Source organism: Ictidomys tridecemlineatus, chromosome 9 (assembly GCF_052094955.1).
Source record: "Ictidomys tridecemlineatus isolate mIctTri1 chromosome 9, mIctTri1.hap1, whole genome shotgun sequence".
NCBI lineage: Eukaryota > Metazoa > Chordata > Mammalia > Rodentia > Sciuridae > Ictidomys > Ictidomys tridecemlineatus.
In genome coordinates, this window is record NC_135485.1 from 16154983 (window position 1) to 16171839 (window position 16857).

The following is a 16857-nucleotide window of genomic DNA, read 5'->3' on the forward strand; positions in this document are numbered from 1 at the left end:
TACATACCTAAATGAATCCCACCATCATATACTCCCACAAGAATGGAGACCTAATTAGAATAAGACATATTCCATGTTCATATAATTTTATCAAAATGGATTCTATTTTCAATGTATAACTAAGAAGAACCAATAAATAAATAAATAGGCATGTATCATTTTTTTACTATTTTTAACTTTTAGAAATATTCTATGGTCATTACATAATATTATCAAGAACTCGTGAAAGTTGTTTTAACTCTTACAAAGGGGGAGCTACTAGTAAATATTTCCTCTGAGGTTGAAGAAATCATTCTTAACATTTAATATGAACTAGTAAACAAATTTTTAAAAAATGGACTAATGCTAGATAAGGATTTTATCTGTCTACCTTTTTCTAAAAGGTATACTAAATTCCCACTGGAATTACTCTTCATGTGTTCACTCAGCATTATTTAAGGAAAGCAGCAAAGAGAACGATAAAAATAAATAAGAAATCACAAGAATTAAATTTTAGCAGCAAGAAGAGGTAAAGAACCATGATCAGCAGCAGCAACACACCCTCACTGGTGGAAACAAGAACAGAATGCCCAGAGCCCAGGAGCTAAGGGAGACTCGGAATACACTGCAAGGCTGGGCTTGGGCAAATTACCTGACCTCTAGTACCCCACATCAGGTAGCTTAATAACCTAACCCTGTGGAGTTTCACATGAATTAAACTCCTGAATCCAATGCTCCAGTCTTGAGTGCTTTGCTACATCCACTTGACTGAACAGGGTATTTCTTCCAAACCTGACCATGAATTCAGGGGCTGAAGCAGAGAGCATGTTGCTTGGGTGCCTCTGGCAGCTAGAAACAGGGAGGGGCAGATAGGAATCATGGTGGGGGCCTACTTAAGATGCTCACCTGACCCTCACGTGCCTATAACATTAAAATGGGACAGAGGGCTCTAGGAAATGGCAGCATGATCAACCTCTACCTCCCCCTAGGATCTGTTAGATGCCTGTTGCAGCATCAAGAATGGACAGAATTCAGAACCAGTGTTCTCAAGAATCAAGTTGAGGGCACAGCAGGGCAAAGAGCTCCTCCAGGGTCCAGGCTGAAACCTTCAGATGAGGGACAGTGTGACACTCATGCAGATGGAGAACCTAGTGTGGAGAGGGAAGGGTGACGGGGGCAGTGACAGCTCCTGCTTGTATACATGCCTTTAGGGCTTTCTTTTTTTAAAATAAAAAAAGTTCAGATAAGATGCATTTAAAAAAACCCTATGCATGTGCTTCTATATCTGTGGGGTCAACAAAAAGAAAATATGAAAGTATATATATCAGATCACTAACAGAAGCTAACTTGGGGAGATATGACTAAAACAATGGAGTATTTGTTTTACCTTCATCTCTCCATATGATTTTATTATTCACTAACATCCAAGTTATTCTATTCCAAACAATTACTAGAAGTCATGTTTTGTGTTTAGATTTGGGTACCACCCCCAAGATACCTCACTAGGTGTAACGAATATTCCAAAATCCAGAAAAAAAAAATTAAAATCTGAAATGCGCTGTTCCTAAGCATCTTGGATAAGTGCTCCTCCACCTGCATTATACTCTGAAGACACTGCCTTTCCATGACTAAACCGTGAGCTCCCTGGTCCCTTATTGCCTCTACAACCTTGCAGTTGCTACTTCAAGATGGAACACATCATAGTTGCTCATAAACATTTGGGTACTGGTTCAAATGCCTCCTTATATTTTAATAGGAAAGAAAAGGTACTTACAGCCGAACCAGATTGGTAAGTCCTCGAAATATGTCTGCATTTAGACATCCTATCCGATTGTTTGTCAGGTCCCTGAGGAGAGAGGCGGGGGAAAGTGTCTTCAATTAGTTCTCTCCATTTATAAAGATCTCACAGCTCCTATACTGGAGAACACCACCCAGGTATCATGAAAGACCTTTCTTTTCTGCATCTTTGGGATATTTACCCACCTCAATTGAGATAATGATTCCTGCTTGCAGAAAATGATTCCTGCTTGCATTTACATCTGGCATACAAGATTAAATGCTACTTAATTACATTCTAAGCATTTATTCCTACCAAAATACTGAAGATAAACCTGGAATAGTAGACACGAGACTCCATCTATCTTACTGCCTGGGATACAATTCCTTAGATGATCTACACAGCTAAATTACACTGGGCACTCTCAACCAGCAAATAAGAGACAATGGGGAAAAGGATAAATTATCAAAATGATGAAACTTTTATTTCCTCACAAACACTTGAAACTCAATGCTTTCTAACTTCATTCCTTAAAATACTCAAAAAACTTCCGACTGTAATTAAAAACTGAATTAATTTTACTTTAAAGGTCTATCATTTAGTCTCAAGCCAAATTAACAATATCTAGGTAATGATCTAATTACTTTTTACAGTCAGTCCTAAATTCAACGTCCTAACGAATGTTATTTTTCTAAATATTTTTTCTTCTCCTCAATCTAGGAAATGTTTTCCCTTTTCATTTATGCAGAATTTTTAGTTAGTATTGGGGTTCTTTCTCTACTGACTGTACTTCACACTATGGATCACAAATACAATTTTAATTTTACATTTAATCAGAGACCCACCCTGGCTGTAAGTGAAAAGTTTATGTTGGGAGATAACAACTGACATGTCCCACAACTTTCAACTAGAACGGTGTGCCTTTCGTCCCAGTTCATCAGTGAACACGGGGAATGCTGCAAGAAACCTCCACAACAACAAACGTTGATTATTATTAGTTGTTAGGCTGTGAATAATTCAAGACATGTTGAGAGCCACAGCCAAAGGGGCCCCAGCAAACTTCCAGCTGCCAGCAAGCTTCAGACTGCCCCAGCAACATCTAGCTGATTGGCTCCTCTGCGGTGATGTTCATTGGGCTGTTTCCCTGCCCTTCAGACTGCCAGCTGATGATTGGCTCACAGCTGCCCCAGCAACATCTAGCTGATTGGCTCCTCCACGGAGCTGCTCATTGGGTGACTTCTTTGGCTCTGCCCACGCAACCCAGCCAATCGGCCTCAAGAGGAGGAGGATTGTGGGAGGAAAAGGCTGGTGTGGGGGAGAGAGGCTTGTGGAAGCCGGTGGTGGCAGTTGGGCTCTGAGGGTTTTTCCCTGGAGCTGTTTTGTTTGGCGTTTGTAGTTCTAAAAATAAAGTTAGTTTCTTTTTGACAAGTGGCTCCTGATTTGTGCCAAGCCAGACTTCGGCAAAGACACTTCAAATTTCAATGAAAGAATTAGAACAAGCTCTCTAAACAAAACTTTTTGAGAATTACTTTTATCATGTTTTCTTCGATGTACATAACCCTTCTCTGTCACGGGAAGTACACTGTCTTTGGGTTACTCTAGGAAAGTGATTGGAAGTACCCATTTCCAACAGAAAACCTTCAGATCCCAAACTGTACACTTGGTAATGGCAGAAGATGTATTAGTTTGACGTAAACTGTGAGAACGTAGCATTTGAAGCAGGTACCTACTCATTCAGTTTTTCCCTGGGGTATTCAAAAGCTGCCTTAAATAATCCTGGTGGGCAACAGTTTCATAGTGCCCTCCTCTAAGGCAACGTTAGCTAAAAGACCTCAAGCAATACACACCTTCATCTGTGCTTTTTGTACAGCTCAGGCTCTTCATGGGGGCAGGGGGCTTTTAAAAAAAAATTTATTCCAATAGATTTTCCTCCGATTTCTGTTTTCCCATTTTAAAAAAGTAAGCACCATCTCATGAACTGTTGCTTAAACAAGCACTTCTGGGTTCTACTCATGACCTTGTCTTACTTCTAAGTAAATGGTATAATCACCATTGATTCTTTAGGAAACAATTTCATTACAGCCATGTCTACTTAAAATAGAATTTAGGTATTAATAACATATGGCTTTCATTTGGGTTGAGGATTCAGCCTGAATTTATTGATAAAGAAAAATTGAATGACTAGGTTTCACCTACTTCTGGAAGTTTATTTTCAGAAAACCACTTCATCTTCCTGATTCAAGTTACCTATAAACTAAAGGCAAAGGCTTGAGACGCTTATGAAAGACCTATGTATGGCTGTGGAGGAGGATGCTCAACTGAATGATGTAAGGCCTCATAAGAAAAGGTACCTATGTATATCCACAAGCAACCATCAAACACCACTGCAGAATATCCACATCCACCAAGCCTACATAGGACCCCTTCAGCTTGCCCACTGTGGACCCGAGGGACCCTTCAATTATAAGTCAGCTATTAGACTTAAGAATGTATTTTGTGGTGAGAAGAGCATTATACATGGCAATTACCTTCCTAAGCAAGAACACAACAGACAACTTCATGTGTAATGCTATGAAAAATGCTAAGGTGATGCCCACTACACTACCAGTCATTAAATTTATTTTAGGTAGTAGTCCTAGAGAAATTATTTACGACAAAGTACTAGATGGTGAACCTAAGGTATTCTACAACACCCCCAATGAAACTAATTCTTCTAACAAATAGTCAAGTATCCTTCAACCTCTCTATCAGCAGCATTAACCTTTCTATCACCAGCAGAGCTGTGAATACAGTGGTGTGCACTCACAGACGGAAGGAAGAGTAAGTGATCCTATCTGACAATATGATGTCACGTTCTCTCCTAGATGTTAAAGGAAAGAATATTCTAGAAGGTCTAAAAGCATTAGAATCACTAGGAAGGACAACTGAAACAATGATCAACTTCAGCTCCACCATTTCAGACAGGGCAGGTCAGGCCTCTACCTGAGGATTCGGTTCCTCAGCACAGGAACCAAGTGGCTCAGCATGGCAAGAAGATCAAAGGAAGGACCTGGCCTCCCTGCTGTCCCCTCTCTCTCCAGGGACTCTATCTGGTTGTGTCACCTATTCAGGACCATGCTCGGCACCCCTGCCTGCATCTATATGATGGAGTCTTCATAACCCCCAAGACACCTGCTCAGCCTTTGTGCATAGATGCCATGTCCACATCCACGCTCTGGTTTCTTATGATTCCACTACACTCCCTGACTCACCCATAGGTGAGTGCAAAAGATGGACTTGGTGAATTTTTGTTGAACTCAACTCACCTGGATCCCTGCCTTGCCACAGCCTTGGTGACGCTGCTGTATCTGGCTGATACTACTTTTACTGAGTTCCATACATAGCTTGACCTGCTACCATGTTGATGCCCACCTAGTGTCCAGTGCTATTCACATTCTAACCCTGGTCTCTGGTAACAACAATGACCTACCCTAGACAGGCCAGGCCAATTTTTTACTGGTTTCATTAAAAAGCCTTAAGTACAAAATAATACAAGTACAGAATGAATAGAAAATAAGAAAACTGGTAGCAATCCCTCCTTCAGACTTCCTTGGGCTTCTACTTAGAGTAGGCAAAGGCAGATACAAACAATGAGCCACTACTCACCCCAATAAGAGCTATGGTAATAAAAGCTCCCCACTACAGGCCTGATTAAAATTTAAATAATTTTGCAGGCTGAAAAGAAATCCTTTAACTCCTGCTACTGTTAATCTTACAGAATCCCAAACAAGACTGCCAAACAGAGAGAAAAGGGGGGAAGCTATATCTGTCTTAATTGAAAGATATCTTATTTGCATAAGTAGTAATTTGGGGGCTATAGCTATAGCTCAGTGCATAGCTCTTGCCTAGCATGCAGAAGGCCCTAGGATTCTGCTGAGAGCCACAGCCGAGTCTGTATGGCTCCTGGGCATTTTGCCAACAGTATTGATTGACAGGCAAGGCATTAATATCGCCTCTACCGCTACTTTTGAGTTCTAGCGCTATTTCGGACTTCTTGAGCTATTTTGGAGTTCTCATAGGGATTTCCGGGGAATCCCCAGGAGTTCCCATTGGTTGGCGAAGTGCAAGAGGAGGGAGTTCCCATTGGTTGGCGAAGTGCAAGAGGAGGGATTTCCCGGAGAGCTATTTCCAGCTGGGGGTTCCTGCAGGAGCCGTGTGGCTTTCGGGAGGATTCCTCAGGAGCGTGTGTGAGGTTTTTTCTTGCAGTTCAAAAATAAAGTTTGTTCCTGCTTCAGTGGCTCGTGATTTGTGCCCAGCCAGACTGCGGCAGGGTTCAATCTCCATGTCCACACACACACACACAAAGTAGTAATTAAAAAAAAAAATAGCACAAGAATGATTTTGAGGTGATGGCAACTGAGAAGAAACATAAGAACAAAACATACAAGGAAAGTCTTTGTGTTCTCCTTGTTCGACTAAAAGCAGGACATAAGTTTGCAAAGGTGTCCCTCCACCTCCTCTAGGAAGGACAAACCCTGGCCTCTAGAGGGTTCTGGAGCCTTATCAGCCTAGGAAGCACCAGAGGGCTCTATACAGCAAACATTACTAATTAGACTTTATCTACTATTCATTTCCCATTTATTTGCCTTCTCACAAATTGCTGCCCCTAGATACTCAAGGTGCTTATCCTTTGTCCTGTTACTTCTCTAAAACTGTGTTGCTCCCTGCTGAAGATGTTCCATCCATCAGTTCTGAACCAACCCTTTGACACACTCTTTTCCTGGGTTTTCTCCCTTGTGTATAAGGAAATACACATGCTAATAAACCTCTGTTTTTCTCTTATGAGTCTTTGTTAGATGAGTCCGAGATGAGAACTTACAAAGTAGAGAAGAAAAGGTCATTGTTCTTCCCCTACACTATATATTCTCTCTCAAGAGTCTGACAGCTTTTCTGGAGAAGTCAGAATCTGAGAAGCAGCTAGTGAACAACTGTTTTTGGAAGAAATGGAGGATGGCAGGACAGTCTCAGCAGTCACACCTCAAAAGTGAGCAACTACAAAAAGAACCCAAAGAAGGAAGGGGCTGTTTAGGTTTGGAAGTTACAACAACTAGACTTTAGAATCTGAAATAATAACACATAGATTAAAAAACATACATAAAATCCGCAACATTTCACATCATTATAGAAAGGCGCCTTGATTTACAGACAGTTTGAACAGAGTCATAACTTAAAATTCATCTATAGATTATGTCAACCCGCAGAGAGGCCACATTAATGATTTTATTAGCATACAGAAGACACAACTACCTACCACCAAACACATCACACCTGTGCAAATTAACCTCCTCCTAAGCTACACATATTAAATACTATCTGTTCTTTGATCGGGGACCTGGCCAGGTGAGCCTCTAGAAATTACTTATCATTTACTTTCTATCATGGTAAAGTCAGTTAATAGCTGCTTATGAGATACACAACTCTGAACTCATAAGTGAGCAATTCAAATACTCACAATCTTTTTAGTGATGACAGTCCCCAAAAGGCACCTGGATCTATACTGCTTATCAGATTGTTCCGGAGGTCCCTGTGAAAAACAAAATAAATGTAACTCACAGATCGACACTGTCAAAAATATTCAGGCGACTACACTTACCTGCTGCACAGAAAGCAACACTAACAGCAGTGACATGAGGAAATGGAAGCCAGAAACATTAAGCCAAGTGACAGTAGTGACAGTGAGAATTCAAATTTGAAAAACCTGGCTCCAAAGCCTTTTGTTTCAGTCAACACAGGAAGAAAGGCATATGTCTTAACAGGGACATGGTCCTCCCATTATTCAAATCTAAATCATCACTAAACTATAACCATAAACAATTTTTTCTTAGTATGCTCTAATTTGGTTATCAAAGTTCACTAGTTACTGGATTTATGACAAACATCATTGAGGTTTTTTTTTTTTTTTTTTTTTTTTTTTTTTTTTTTACAATGTGTTTAAAAATACCCAATCCAAAATTCATGTCACTTAGCTCTTCATACTTATTTTCTTCTTGGGCTTCCATAGTTAGGTTTTCTGTAAAGTAAAGATACAAAAAAAAATATGCAATAAATCACGATATGTAAAGCTGGGCACAGTGGCGCAAACCTGGAATCCCAGCTCCTCATGAGTGTGAGGTGGGTCACCACCTTGACTGAGGCCAGCCTGGGCAACTCAGCAAGACTGTCTCAAAATAAATTTTTAGAAGGACTGGGGAGATAACTCAGAGGTAGAATACTCCTGGGTTCATTTCCCAATATGAAAAACAAAAAAGAGGAATAAGTAAAAATCACACTATGTAGCTCAAAACAAAGATGCAGAAGGCCTTATCTCCTGGGCACCCACAGCAGCCACAGTTGACACACTCATCCTTCTCAAGCACACTACTGCACACCCATGCCAGGCCCTACCACTGGGGGCATCAGTGTCTCAGTACATCCCTCTCGGGTGGGGCTGTGGGCAGCAGGCTGAGGCAGTTGCTACTATCTACCCAGTACCCAGGCTCAGATGGAGACCCTCGGCTAGACTCCTACTTAGAAGTCGGATACCATCCATTTCCTGGGACCACACTGCAATTGTGCCAGACACCCTGAGGTGAGCCTACTGGTCACGCAACCTCGTCCGCCAAGTCAGAATGGCTTCCAGTCACCATCCGGGCCTGAAGCCAGACCATATGCAGATACTTTTTCCTGCTGCTCTTTCCCAGAAGTCTTGACCTAACAATGCCAACCGGCCCCTTCCTCACACACCAGGTTGGGGCTTCCTATGTCACCTGTCCACTCTATCAGTGAATACCACAGGTGTACAGAGGAAGATCAACACCAGCCAGGACAGCAGGTACCTCTGGGGTTCCCAAGTCCCTTACGTACTTCAGCTGAGATTTAAAGGCTTCCCCAGAAACAGACCCAGGACCTTGGTGCTACCCTTTTTCATAATGAGGGACCTGTGTCTGGGGGAATCTTTAATAACGACTGCTCCGTCGTGGACAGACCAGCCCGTGTCATGACAGTCTAAACTACTCGGAGATCCTCAGTTTGCCATCTCAGGCCTTGCAGTTCAGAAAGCATCAGGACTCCTTTCTCTACTCGTGCTTAGGAAAAGGACTCCATGAAAGCCTTACTGCAGAGAGCACAGTGGGGTCTCCTCTCTCCAGCTCCACTGCCCCACCAGCTCATAAAAACTGTTATATGGCCAAATTCATAACATATTGGTTACTTAACTATCGATACAATAGAAGTTGCAACACTGGGGTCATCTTCTGGATAGGCTTCCCAGAAAATTCACAAATACTTTCTGATGAGGCTACCCTCTGCCTGGTGGCGGGAGTTACTCATTTCCTGTGAGCCCAGCATTCTTGACAAGCCATTATCCTGTGGCTCACCACACTGCCCAGCCTGCTTACTACATGGGGGCAGAGACCCACAACAAAGTTGCAAGACTGCTTCTCTGGGATAATGCCCTGTTGACTCCTGTGATCCACATGGCCTCCAGAGAACCCCAGCCTCCAAGCCCCGTCTACCTGCTTCTAACCACATCCTGCGCCCCTTCCTCGGGAGCCAGGGTCAGGACTGCAATGCCACCATCTCCCTGGCTCATCAGAGTCAGGATTTTCTAAATACAACTAAACCACACTTCTTTTGAAAAGGAAATAATCACTGAACACAGACATAAAACCTATGATCTGATTGCTGTTATGAAGTTTTTCATTGACCCGAATCCAGATTGTATGTTTCACAAGAACATTCTAAACATTAGCAGCAGCTACCTTGACCTAGGGTCAGAGAAGGAGGTTTCCCTCCAGGTTCTGCGGTATTTCCTAAAAAAAAAAAAAAAAAAAAAAAGGAAAGAAAACTAACTAACTAAAAATATCAGAAAAGGTTAGGAAGCTTCCCAAAACATATTCGGACAATAATAAAGTCTTAGAAGATTGTCAGTGAATTCATTTCCTACACCTCTCTGTATTTCCAAGCAAATTTTAAGCTCTTAACTGTGAGTAAGAAGATGGTCCCTGGTTTAGCAATTTGAACAGAAAAGGAAAATCATGCAGAGACAAGTTTCCTGTGTGCCCCAGCCCAGGGGATCCTTTATCCTAGGTACCTGCCTTAGGGCCCAGGGAGCCACGGCAGTGGACAGTGGTCTCTATACATGCAACCCTCCTCTGTGGCTTTCTTTTGCCACCTCCTGAGAATCTACCCATGAGGATCAGAGACGGAGGGTGGCAACAGCCCTGGGAAGGGAGATGACGGGGACAATATCCCAGCTACAGGCTGGGTGGTCTGAGCCTGCTCCTCAGGGCTCCCTCGGAGTCCAGGGAGCCTGCTGCAGACAGCTCAGCAGAGCACCAGCACTGTCCTTCCTCCTCACTGTCCGGCTCCCAAACTGACTGGCTGAACTCCCACCTCATCTCAGGACCTGCTCCAGGGCAACAGCTGCTCACACTGGCTGGTCCTGTGACCCTGCCGGTACCAGGACAAGTACTGACACCCAGTGCAGAGCCACCAGAGACTGTCCATTTCATTCTAGGGCAAAAAGCAGAGGAACAAACCAGAGTCAATGGAAATTTTTAAAAATTTGAGGCTAGATAGAGACGGGAAACAGTAGCACCTATGAAAGATTCCAGAATACAACAATGACAGCACTAAGGACGGCTGTTGAGTATGGAAGGTGGTCACTGTGCACAGGTCTAGGGGCTCTGTTTAATGCTGGCAGCCTTCTCTTGATTAGGGAGATGCACCCCTACTTCTCCAAATGGCACAGAATATACCTCAAATTTTTCCATATGTGGCTCTTAATCAACACTGTCTGGATCTTTCAAATGCACAAGGTTTAAACTGGCATGATTTCAATAGCCTAGTCTCACCAGAGGTGGGACTGCCATTCCCACATTAAAGGATGAAAGGATGTGAGCCTATGGCTGTCAGTGGCCTCTTGCTACAAAGACAAAAGAGCCTATAAGATGACCCCAACAGACAGGAAGCCTTGGATCAGGCCATGCCTGAAACCCAGCTCTAACCCTGGGCTCCTCATGTGGACAAACCACTAAATCCAGTGGCTGATGACTGTCACTCATCATGCCATGACGACCTCACAATTACCCTATGAGGTAGTATCCTTATTTCAGATGAGGAAATTCTGTGCTGAAAGATTAAAAAATTTTGGCCAAGATCTGACATTAGTAAGTGGACAGAATTTAATATATCTTGGACCAATATAGTGGAAAGATATTAAAGGAACTAAGTAAATTTTTACCTAGAATAACAGGAAAATACCTAAAGCACATGCACTAAAGAAGTGGGACTGAGGATGGGAAAATTCTTCTAATTTCTCAGTATGTTTTTAAAAAAAAAAAGTTAAAAAAGAAATTATCATACAAGGTAATAGGCTGCATCATCACCCCCTTCCATCCTCTCCCTTTACCCTAACCCAGGTGACATGCCACTCAGGGCCAGCATCCTCACTCTCCCAGAAGCCCCTCTCCACCTAAGGACATCTTTGCCAACATGAACTTGACTTGGCTCTGCTCTAGCTGAAACCTCAGAAGAAAGGACAAAGGCTTAAGTACCCACAAGACTGTCCCCGGCCATGGCCTCACCCATCGTTCCCACTCCAACTCTCACCTCCCATCCTGCCCCAGCACCTCCCTTCCACTCACTCCTCCATCCTTCTCTCTTCACATGTGCCAGTCACAGTCCAAGCTACTTCCAGAAAGGACCATTTTGGGGCCAGAGTTCATGTAGCTCGACGGTAGAGTGAATATCTAGCATGCTTGAGGCCCTGGGTTCCGTCCCTAGCACTGGAAAGACGGAGAGGCAAGACGGCAGGCGGGCAGGCAGTGTGGCTCATCTTCTCTCACCTTGAGACATTCACTCCTGGGGCATTCCCTCCTTAACACATACCTCAATCTCCCTGACCCCACAGTTCTTCTACTTGACTCACTTGGATTAAACACCATTCCTTCCTCCAGAAATATGCCTCTAAATGACGATGCCCTCCGCCCCCCTAGGCTATACTGGGCTGCTAAATGTCTTTACCAACAGATCCCAAGTTCCACAAGACCAAGGTCTGCTGTGCCCAGTGAGATGGAGACATCTGATACATAGCAAGTGGACAGATGGATAAATAGGAGAAAAAAAAAACCTCAGGCTGAGACAAAATTATGTCAACTAACCTTTACTATAAAAATATTTTTAGTGAATTATGGTTAGCCACAAAATCACTAGGTTATTTATAAAGACACAACATGTAGAGAATATCATCTCTTTCATAATCATTTACATTCTCAGTAAAAACAGCGCCATGATCTCTACAACTGACCGTCAAATAACTCAGCACACACGTGGGCATGTTACCAAATGGCAGTTACTAAATACTGAACTGCTAAATATGAGGAGAGAATCTCTTATATGGGAGATTACGGTATTGTCTTTTCCATTTTTCTGTGTTTGAAATTTTTCATCAAAAATGTTTTTTTATCCCCAACTTTAACAGTTCCAGATTTTGAGGTTAGTCCCAGGAAGTGCAGTCTATCATCAGCCCACTTATTAGTTCCTATCTCCCCCTCCCTACCTGACCCCAACCACACACATCAAAGAAAGAAAATGATTTTTATGAGAAAATTCAACCCATATGGTTTTGACTTGTTTTGCATAAGCTGAAAAGCTCTGGAAATAGAAATATATAATGTCAGTTCCATTTTTTTAAAACATAAGTTTCCCTATTCAGATTTTAAATAGCGCCTACAAGAGGAACTGATTTAGCTAAAGCAGTACATAAATTTGTGGTCAATGATGAACTGCATGTGTTTCCACAAAATACCTCTCATGAATAACTGAGTGCCGTAATATGATTTAAAGATACACTTTTTCTTTAATAATAAAAAATTCTTGACATATTATATAATATTTAATAATAGCCATATTAATCAGCCATTGCCAAGAGATATTTATAGTCATATTCTCTCATTTAACATTTCCCTTCCCCCACCAACCTACAGTATCCCTAGTAAACACGAGTCTAACCTTAGAAAACAGAACTAGGTCTGAATACACAGGATCGTTAAAACCTAAGTGAAAAGAAGCACAAAGAACTGCTTTAACAGCATTAAAGGACTATTTTAATAGCTCCTGGTAAAAGCAGGGACTCCTTTAGGATGTGTCTTATATAAGAACACTTAACTCAAAACGACTTCAACAATCAAGAGAACAAAGCTCTGGCATTACAGGAACCAGAGGAGGAGAGCTATGTTGGCAGCAGACCCCACCCACCTCTCAGGTCCATTGTTCTTAGCAGGTGACTGCCTAAAGCCAAAAGGTATCCAGCCCCCCAGCTCCCTCCACACAAAGGAATGGAAAAGAATAGACTTTCTTCTCCTATTGCCACACAAGCTATATAATCTGTCCCCAAAGCCCACAGCAAACTACCTCTCATTTCTTGGCTATGATCAAGTCTGTCAAAAACTAGAGAGATGCTGAATTACCTTGGTGGCCTCGACTCATCTCTTGGGGTAGAGTTAACCCTGGGGAGTCACACACCTGGATCAGTAGGCAATCTTAACATCAGTGGTTCCAGGGTCTGCGGGAAGCATGTTGTTAAATGCTGACAACTAAGTACATAAGACAATCCGAGAATAATGCTACATCAAAAGGAAAAGGTAGAAGAAGGAAAGGGGAGGGAGGGACACAGACAAGTAGATGAATGAATGGATGGATGCACAACGTAGGTAAAATTCTCGTTTTTTAAAGTCTAAAAAAGGAGAGACAGGGTGAACTCTGTAAGTCTGACCTTCAACCCAAAGAAACTGCCAAGGATAGCCTGGTATCTGGATTCCCTCAATCTCGGGTATGGCTGCTAGGTCAGCTGGGCTGGCCCACTATCCCAGCCCTCCCTCCTGGCCCCACTCTGCTACACTCAACTCCTATTGTCTTGGTTCCATTAATTTTATGTTCACAACTTTAAAGTTCTGACTCCAGTTTGAGTAATTCCTTGTTCTACTAAACATCCTTTACACCATATCATATTGTGCCATATTTTCAAGTTACTTGGTTAAATCATTCTCATTTATTGGGGGTCTCCAACTAGCCAAAGCTGAAGTGCAATCATTGTCTTTGGCTGGCTGTATCTCTTAGGTTCTCCTCATTAAGGTTGTAAATGCAGTGGCTCTATTCAGGGGGAGATCCCAGGATGTACCAGAAAAGCACACAGAATAAGGAGGAGACAGGAGCCAATAAAAGGTGTGCCGCTGAAGGTGCCACCGAGGTCAGCCTCAATCCCCTGGGGACTCTGGAAGACGATGCAGAGCACACATCAGTGTGGCCCCACATGAGAGGTGAGGGAGTCGGGGCCTTTATCACCCTCTGCTATCAGCTGACCGCTGAGGGCAACTGAGAGCAAGGAAAGGGCAGGTGGGTGGCTCCCCTCAAGTACTGGAGCCCAGAGAGCCCAGGCTCCCACTAGCAAGACCCAGGGAGAGATGCACAGGATGGTGACTGCTGAAGCAATAAATCTGTCCTCTGGAGGACTAAGGACGGAGGAGATGTCTAGGCTCCTCAGAGCCAGAGCAGTAAGAGCCCAGCCACACCATCCCTTTTTCTTTCCTTCTGAAGCGGCTGTTCTCCCACAAAGGCAGTGCGGGCAGTTGGTCTCACTTGGGTATGCCCGGCCACCCTCACACTGCAACACTACGACCAAGATTCAGGTCTGGGACTCTAAGTGCCTGAAAAAGTGCTGAGGGTAGGGGCTGCACAGGTATAGGTGTTCTTCAACCTGGGAGGACCCTGTCCAGATCCAGCACTGGGGCTTTGGGCTGAAGCTCCCACTAACCAGAGTCCTTCACAGTCGTGTGGTGTGTGTGTGCGCGCGTACTCTTAATATCACCCAAAATGGCAACCTAATTGGTTTGTCCCAAATACAGAGATTTATCATCAACAAAAAGTTGAAAATAAGGTCAAAGAGAAAGGAATTTAAGAGGAGCAGCAATGCACATCACAGCACAGAACACTGGCCATGCTGGCTACACTTTCTAGGTGCACACAAATAACCACATGGAGCCCACGAAGTGTGTTTCTAAATATGACAGCTATTTCTACCTGGGGGTGTCTGTCACCTTCCCTCTGGAAAGGGAGGACCACACCAATCATCAGCTGAGCTACACTGAAGGCCTGGCAGTGTGCTACATGCTGGGATAGTTACCTAGAACCTCTTTGCAAGGAACAAACACATGGCAGGAATGGACGACCTCTGGTAAGCAGTGTCATGTTTCAGAGGGGTCCCCCAGGGCTTCCCACTGGTGACCTGTCGGCCTTCCCCAGGGATTTTAACATGCTGTCCCTAGCCTACACTAGTAGTAGATGGCTCCTGTACCACAGGTAGAGCCATCTTCCTGGTGGCAGAGAGGTAATTCCCTTCCAAAAGATCCAAGCACTTCTGAACTCAGTCAAGTTGGCTCAAATGCCCACTCCTGAACCAGGAGCCATGGAATGTACTCTGTTAACAGGCTGCTCTTAGCATGGACAGAATAGGGCTGAGGGTGCAGCCAGCATCCTGGAGAGGCTCCCAAGGAGTACAACCAGAATTATTAAATAAAAATAGAAAATAAAATTCTGAAAATTAAGTACTGCCATGCCAAGAATGTTTTAGAGTATTTATATATGAGTGGTTGTGTATGTGTTTACACACACACACACACACACACACACACACAGGCCTATGAAGTATATGCATGTGTGTATAAATAAGAATGTAGTGCTACATACATGTGTACACATAAAAGTATATATAAAACCTAATTAAAGAGATATGATCCAAAAAACAGAAAGAGAAAAAGACATACACGAAAAGATAAAGAACACTGAGCACTATGCACTTAAAAACTTAAAAAAAAATGTAATGCCGGGCGTGATAGTACACACCTGTCATCCCAGCAAGTCAGGAAGCTAAGGCAAGAGCATCCAAAGTTTGAGGCCAGCCTCAGCAACTTAGCAAGACTCTGTCTCAAAATAAAAAATAAACAAGTCTGGGGATGCAGGTCAGTGGCAAGGTGCCCCTGGGTTCAATCCCCAGTACCAAAGAAGAAAATACACATCAGTGATCTAGGCAACGAAGTCCCGTGGGAGTCCAAGCACAGAAGTCCCAGGTAAAACAGTCACAGGTAAGGCCTCAGAGAGAAGCAGAGTGAGGCAGAGCAAGGAGAATTAAGAAAAACGACAGTGATGCTTCACAGAAACGGAGACACTCAGTGTGGCTCCCTCGTGCACTTTGAAATTTAATGCTAAGTGCATGAGTAACAGGGGAATTTGAAACAGTATCCTGGAATCACATTGAGAACACAAGCAAATTAAATATCCATTGCCTAAAATTTACCAAAGCAAAAAAAAGAGCGTTATTTAAAACACATCAGATCATCAGCAAAACTAGGCAACTTCCAAGCAAATATTTTGTTCAAAGATATCAGAATATTCTAGTTTTTCCTTGATTTTCTGAAATTCAAATTATCAAACATATACATTCCATGCTACAGAACTTCAAAATTCTATCCATGCTTTAAGCCAATGGTCAGTCAACAACAGTCCACGGTGTGTTCTGCAAATAGTTTTACAGGAAGACATTCAGGTCAATTTATTATTATTGCCATCCTGTCTTACACAGCACCTCTTTGTAGTGACCTACTTTTTGTCTATGACTGCTTTAAGACTTGAGTGGCAGGGCTGTGACAAGTCTATGGCTCACAAAGTCCACATCTGTTACTATTTCACTCTTTCAGTAGGTGTGCCTCCCTCTAAGTAATCATTTTGTTTTGAAAATTCAAGTCCTGAAATTTTGCATGATAAAATGCTGGGAAAACTCACCTTTTGTTCTGAATGCCTGGGACTTTGGCAACATGTTCACAATGAAAATGAATTAAATAAAAGAAGAAGAAATGATAGGCAGGGGTTGTGGCTCAGTGGTAAACCACTTGTCTAGCATGTGGGTTTGATCCTCAGCATCACATAAAAATAAATAAAGGTCCATCAACAACTAATATATATATGTATACACACACACATATATATATTTTTTTTAAGAGAGAAAGAAATGATAATGAAAGAATACT

At 42.8% G+C, this 16857-nt stretch overlaps 1 protein-coding gene across 3 annotated transcripts in view; it reads right to left on the reverse strand.

The window, feature by feature from the left end:
- Adgra3 (adhesion G protein-coupled receptor A3) overlaps positions 1-16857 on the reverse strand; it is a 107364-nt gene that overhangs the window by 57509 nt on the left and 32998 nt on the right. For all 3 annotated transcript variants that reach the window (XM_078021136.1, XM_078021135.1, XM_005318923.3), the window contains exons 3-4: positions 7248-7319; positions 1754-1825 (exon numbers count right to left, since the gene is read on the reverse strand). Coding sequence is in view for 2 of the 3 variants with exons in the window: in XM_078021135.1 (XP_077877261.1) it covers positions 1754-1825; positions 7248-7319 (144 nt within the window). In the remaining variant the exon portion in view is untranslated. The remainder of the gene's footprint in view (positions 1-1753; positions 1826-7247; positions 7320-16857) is intronic.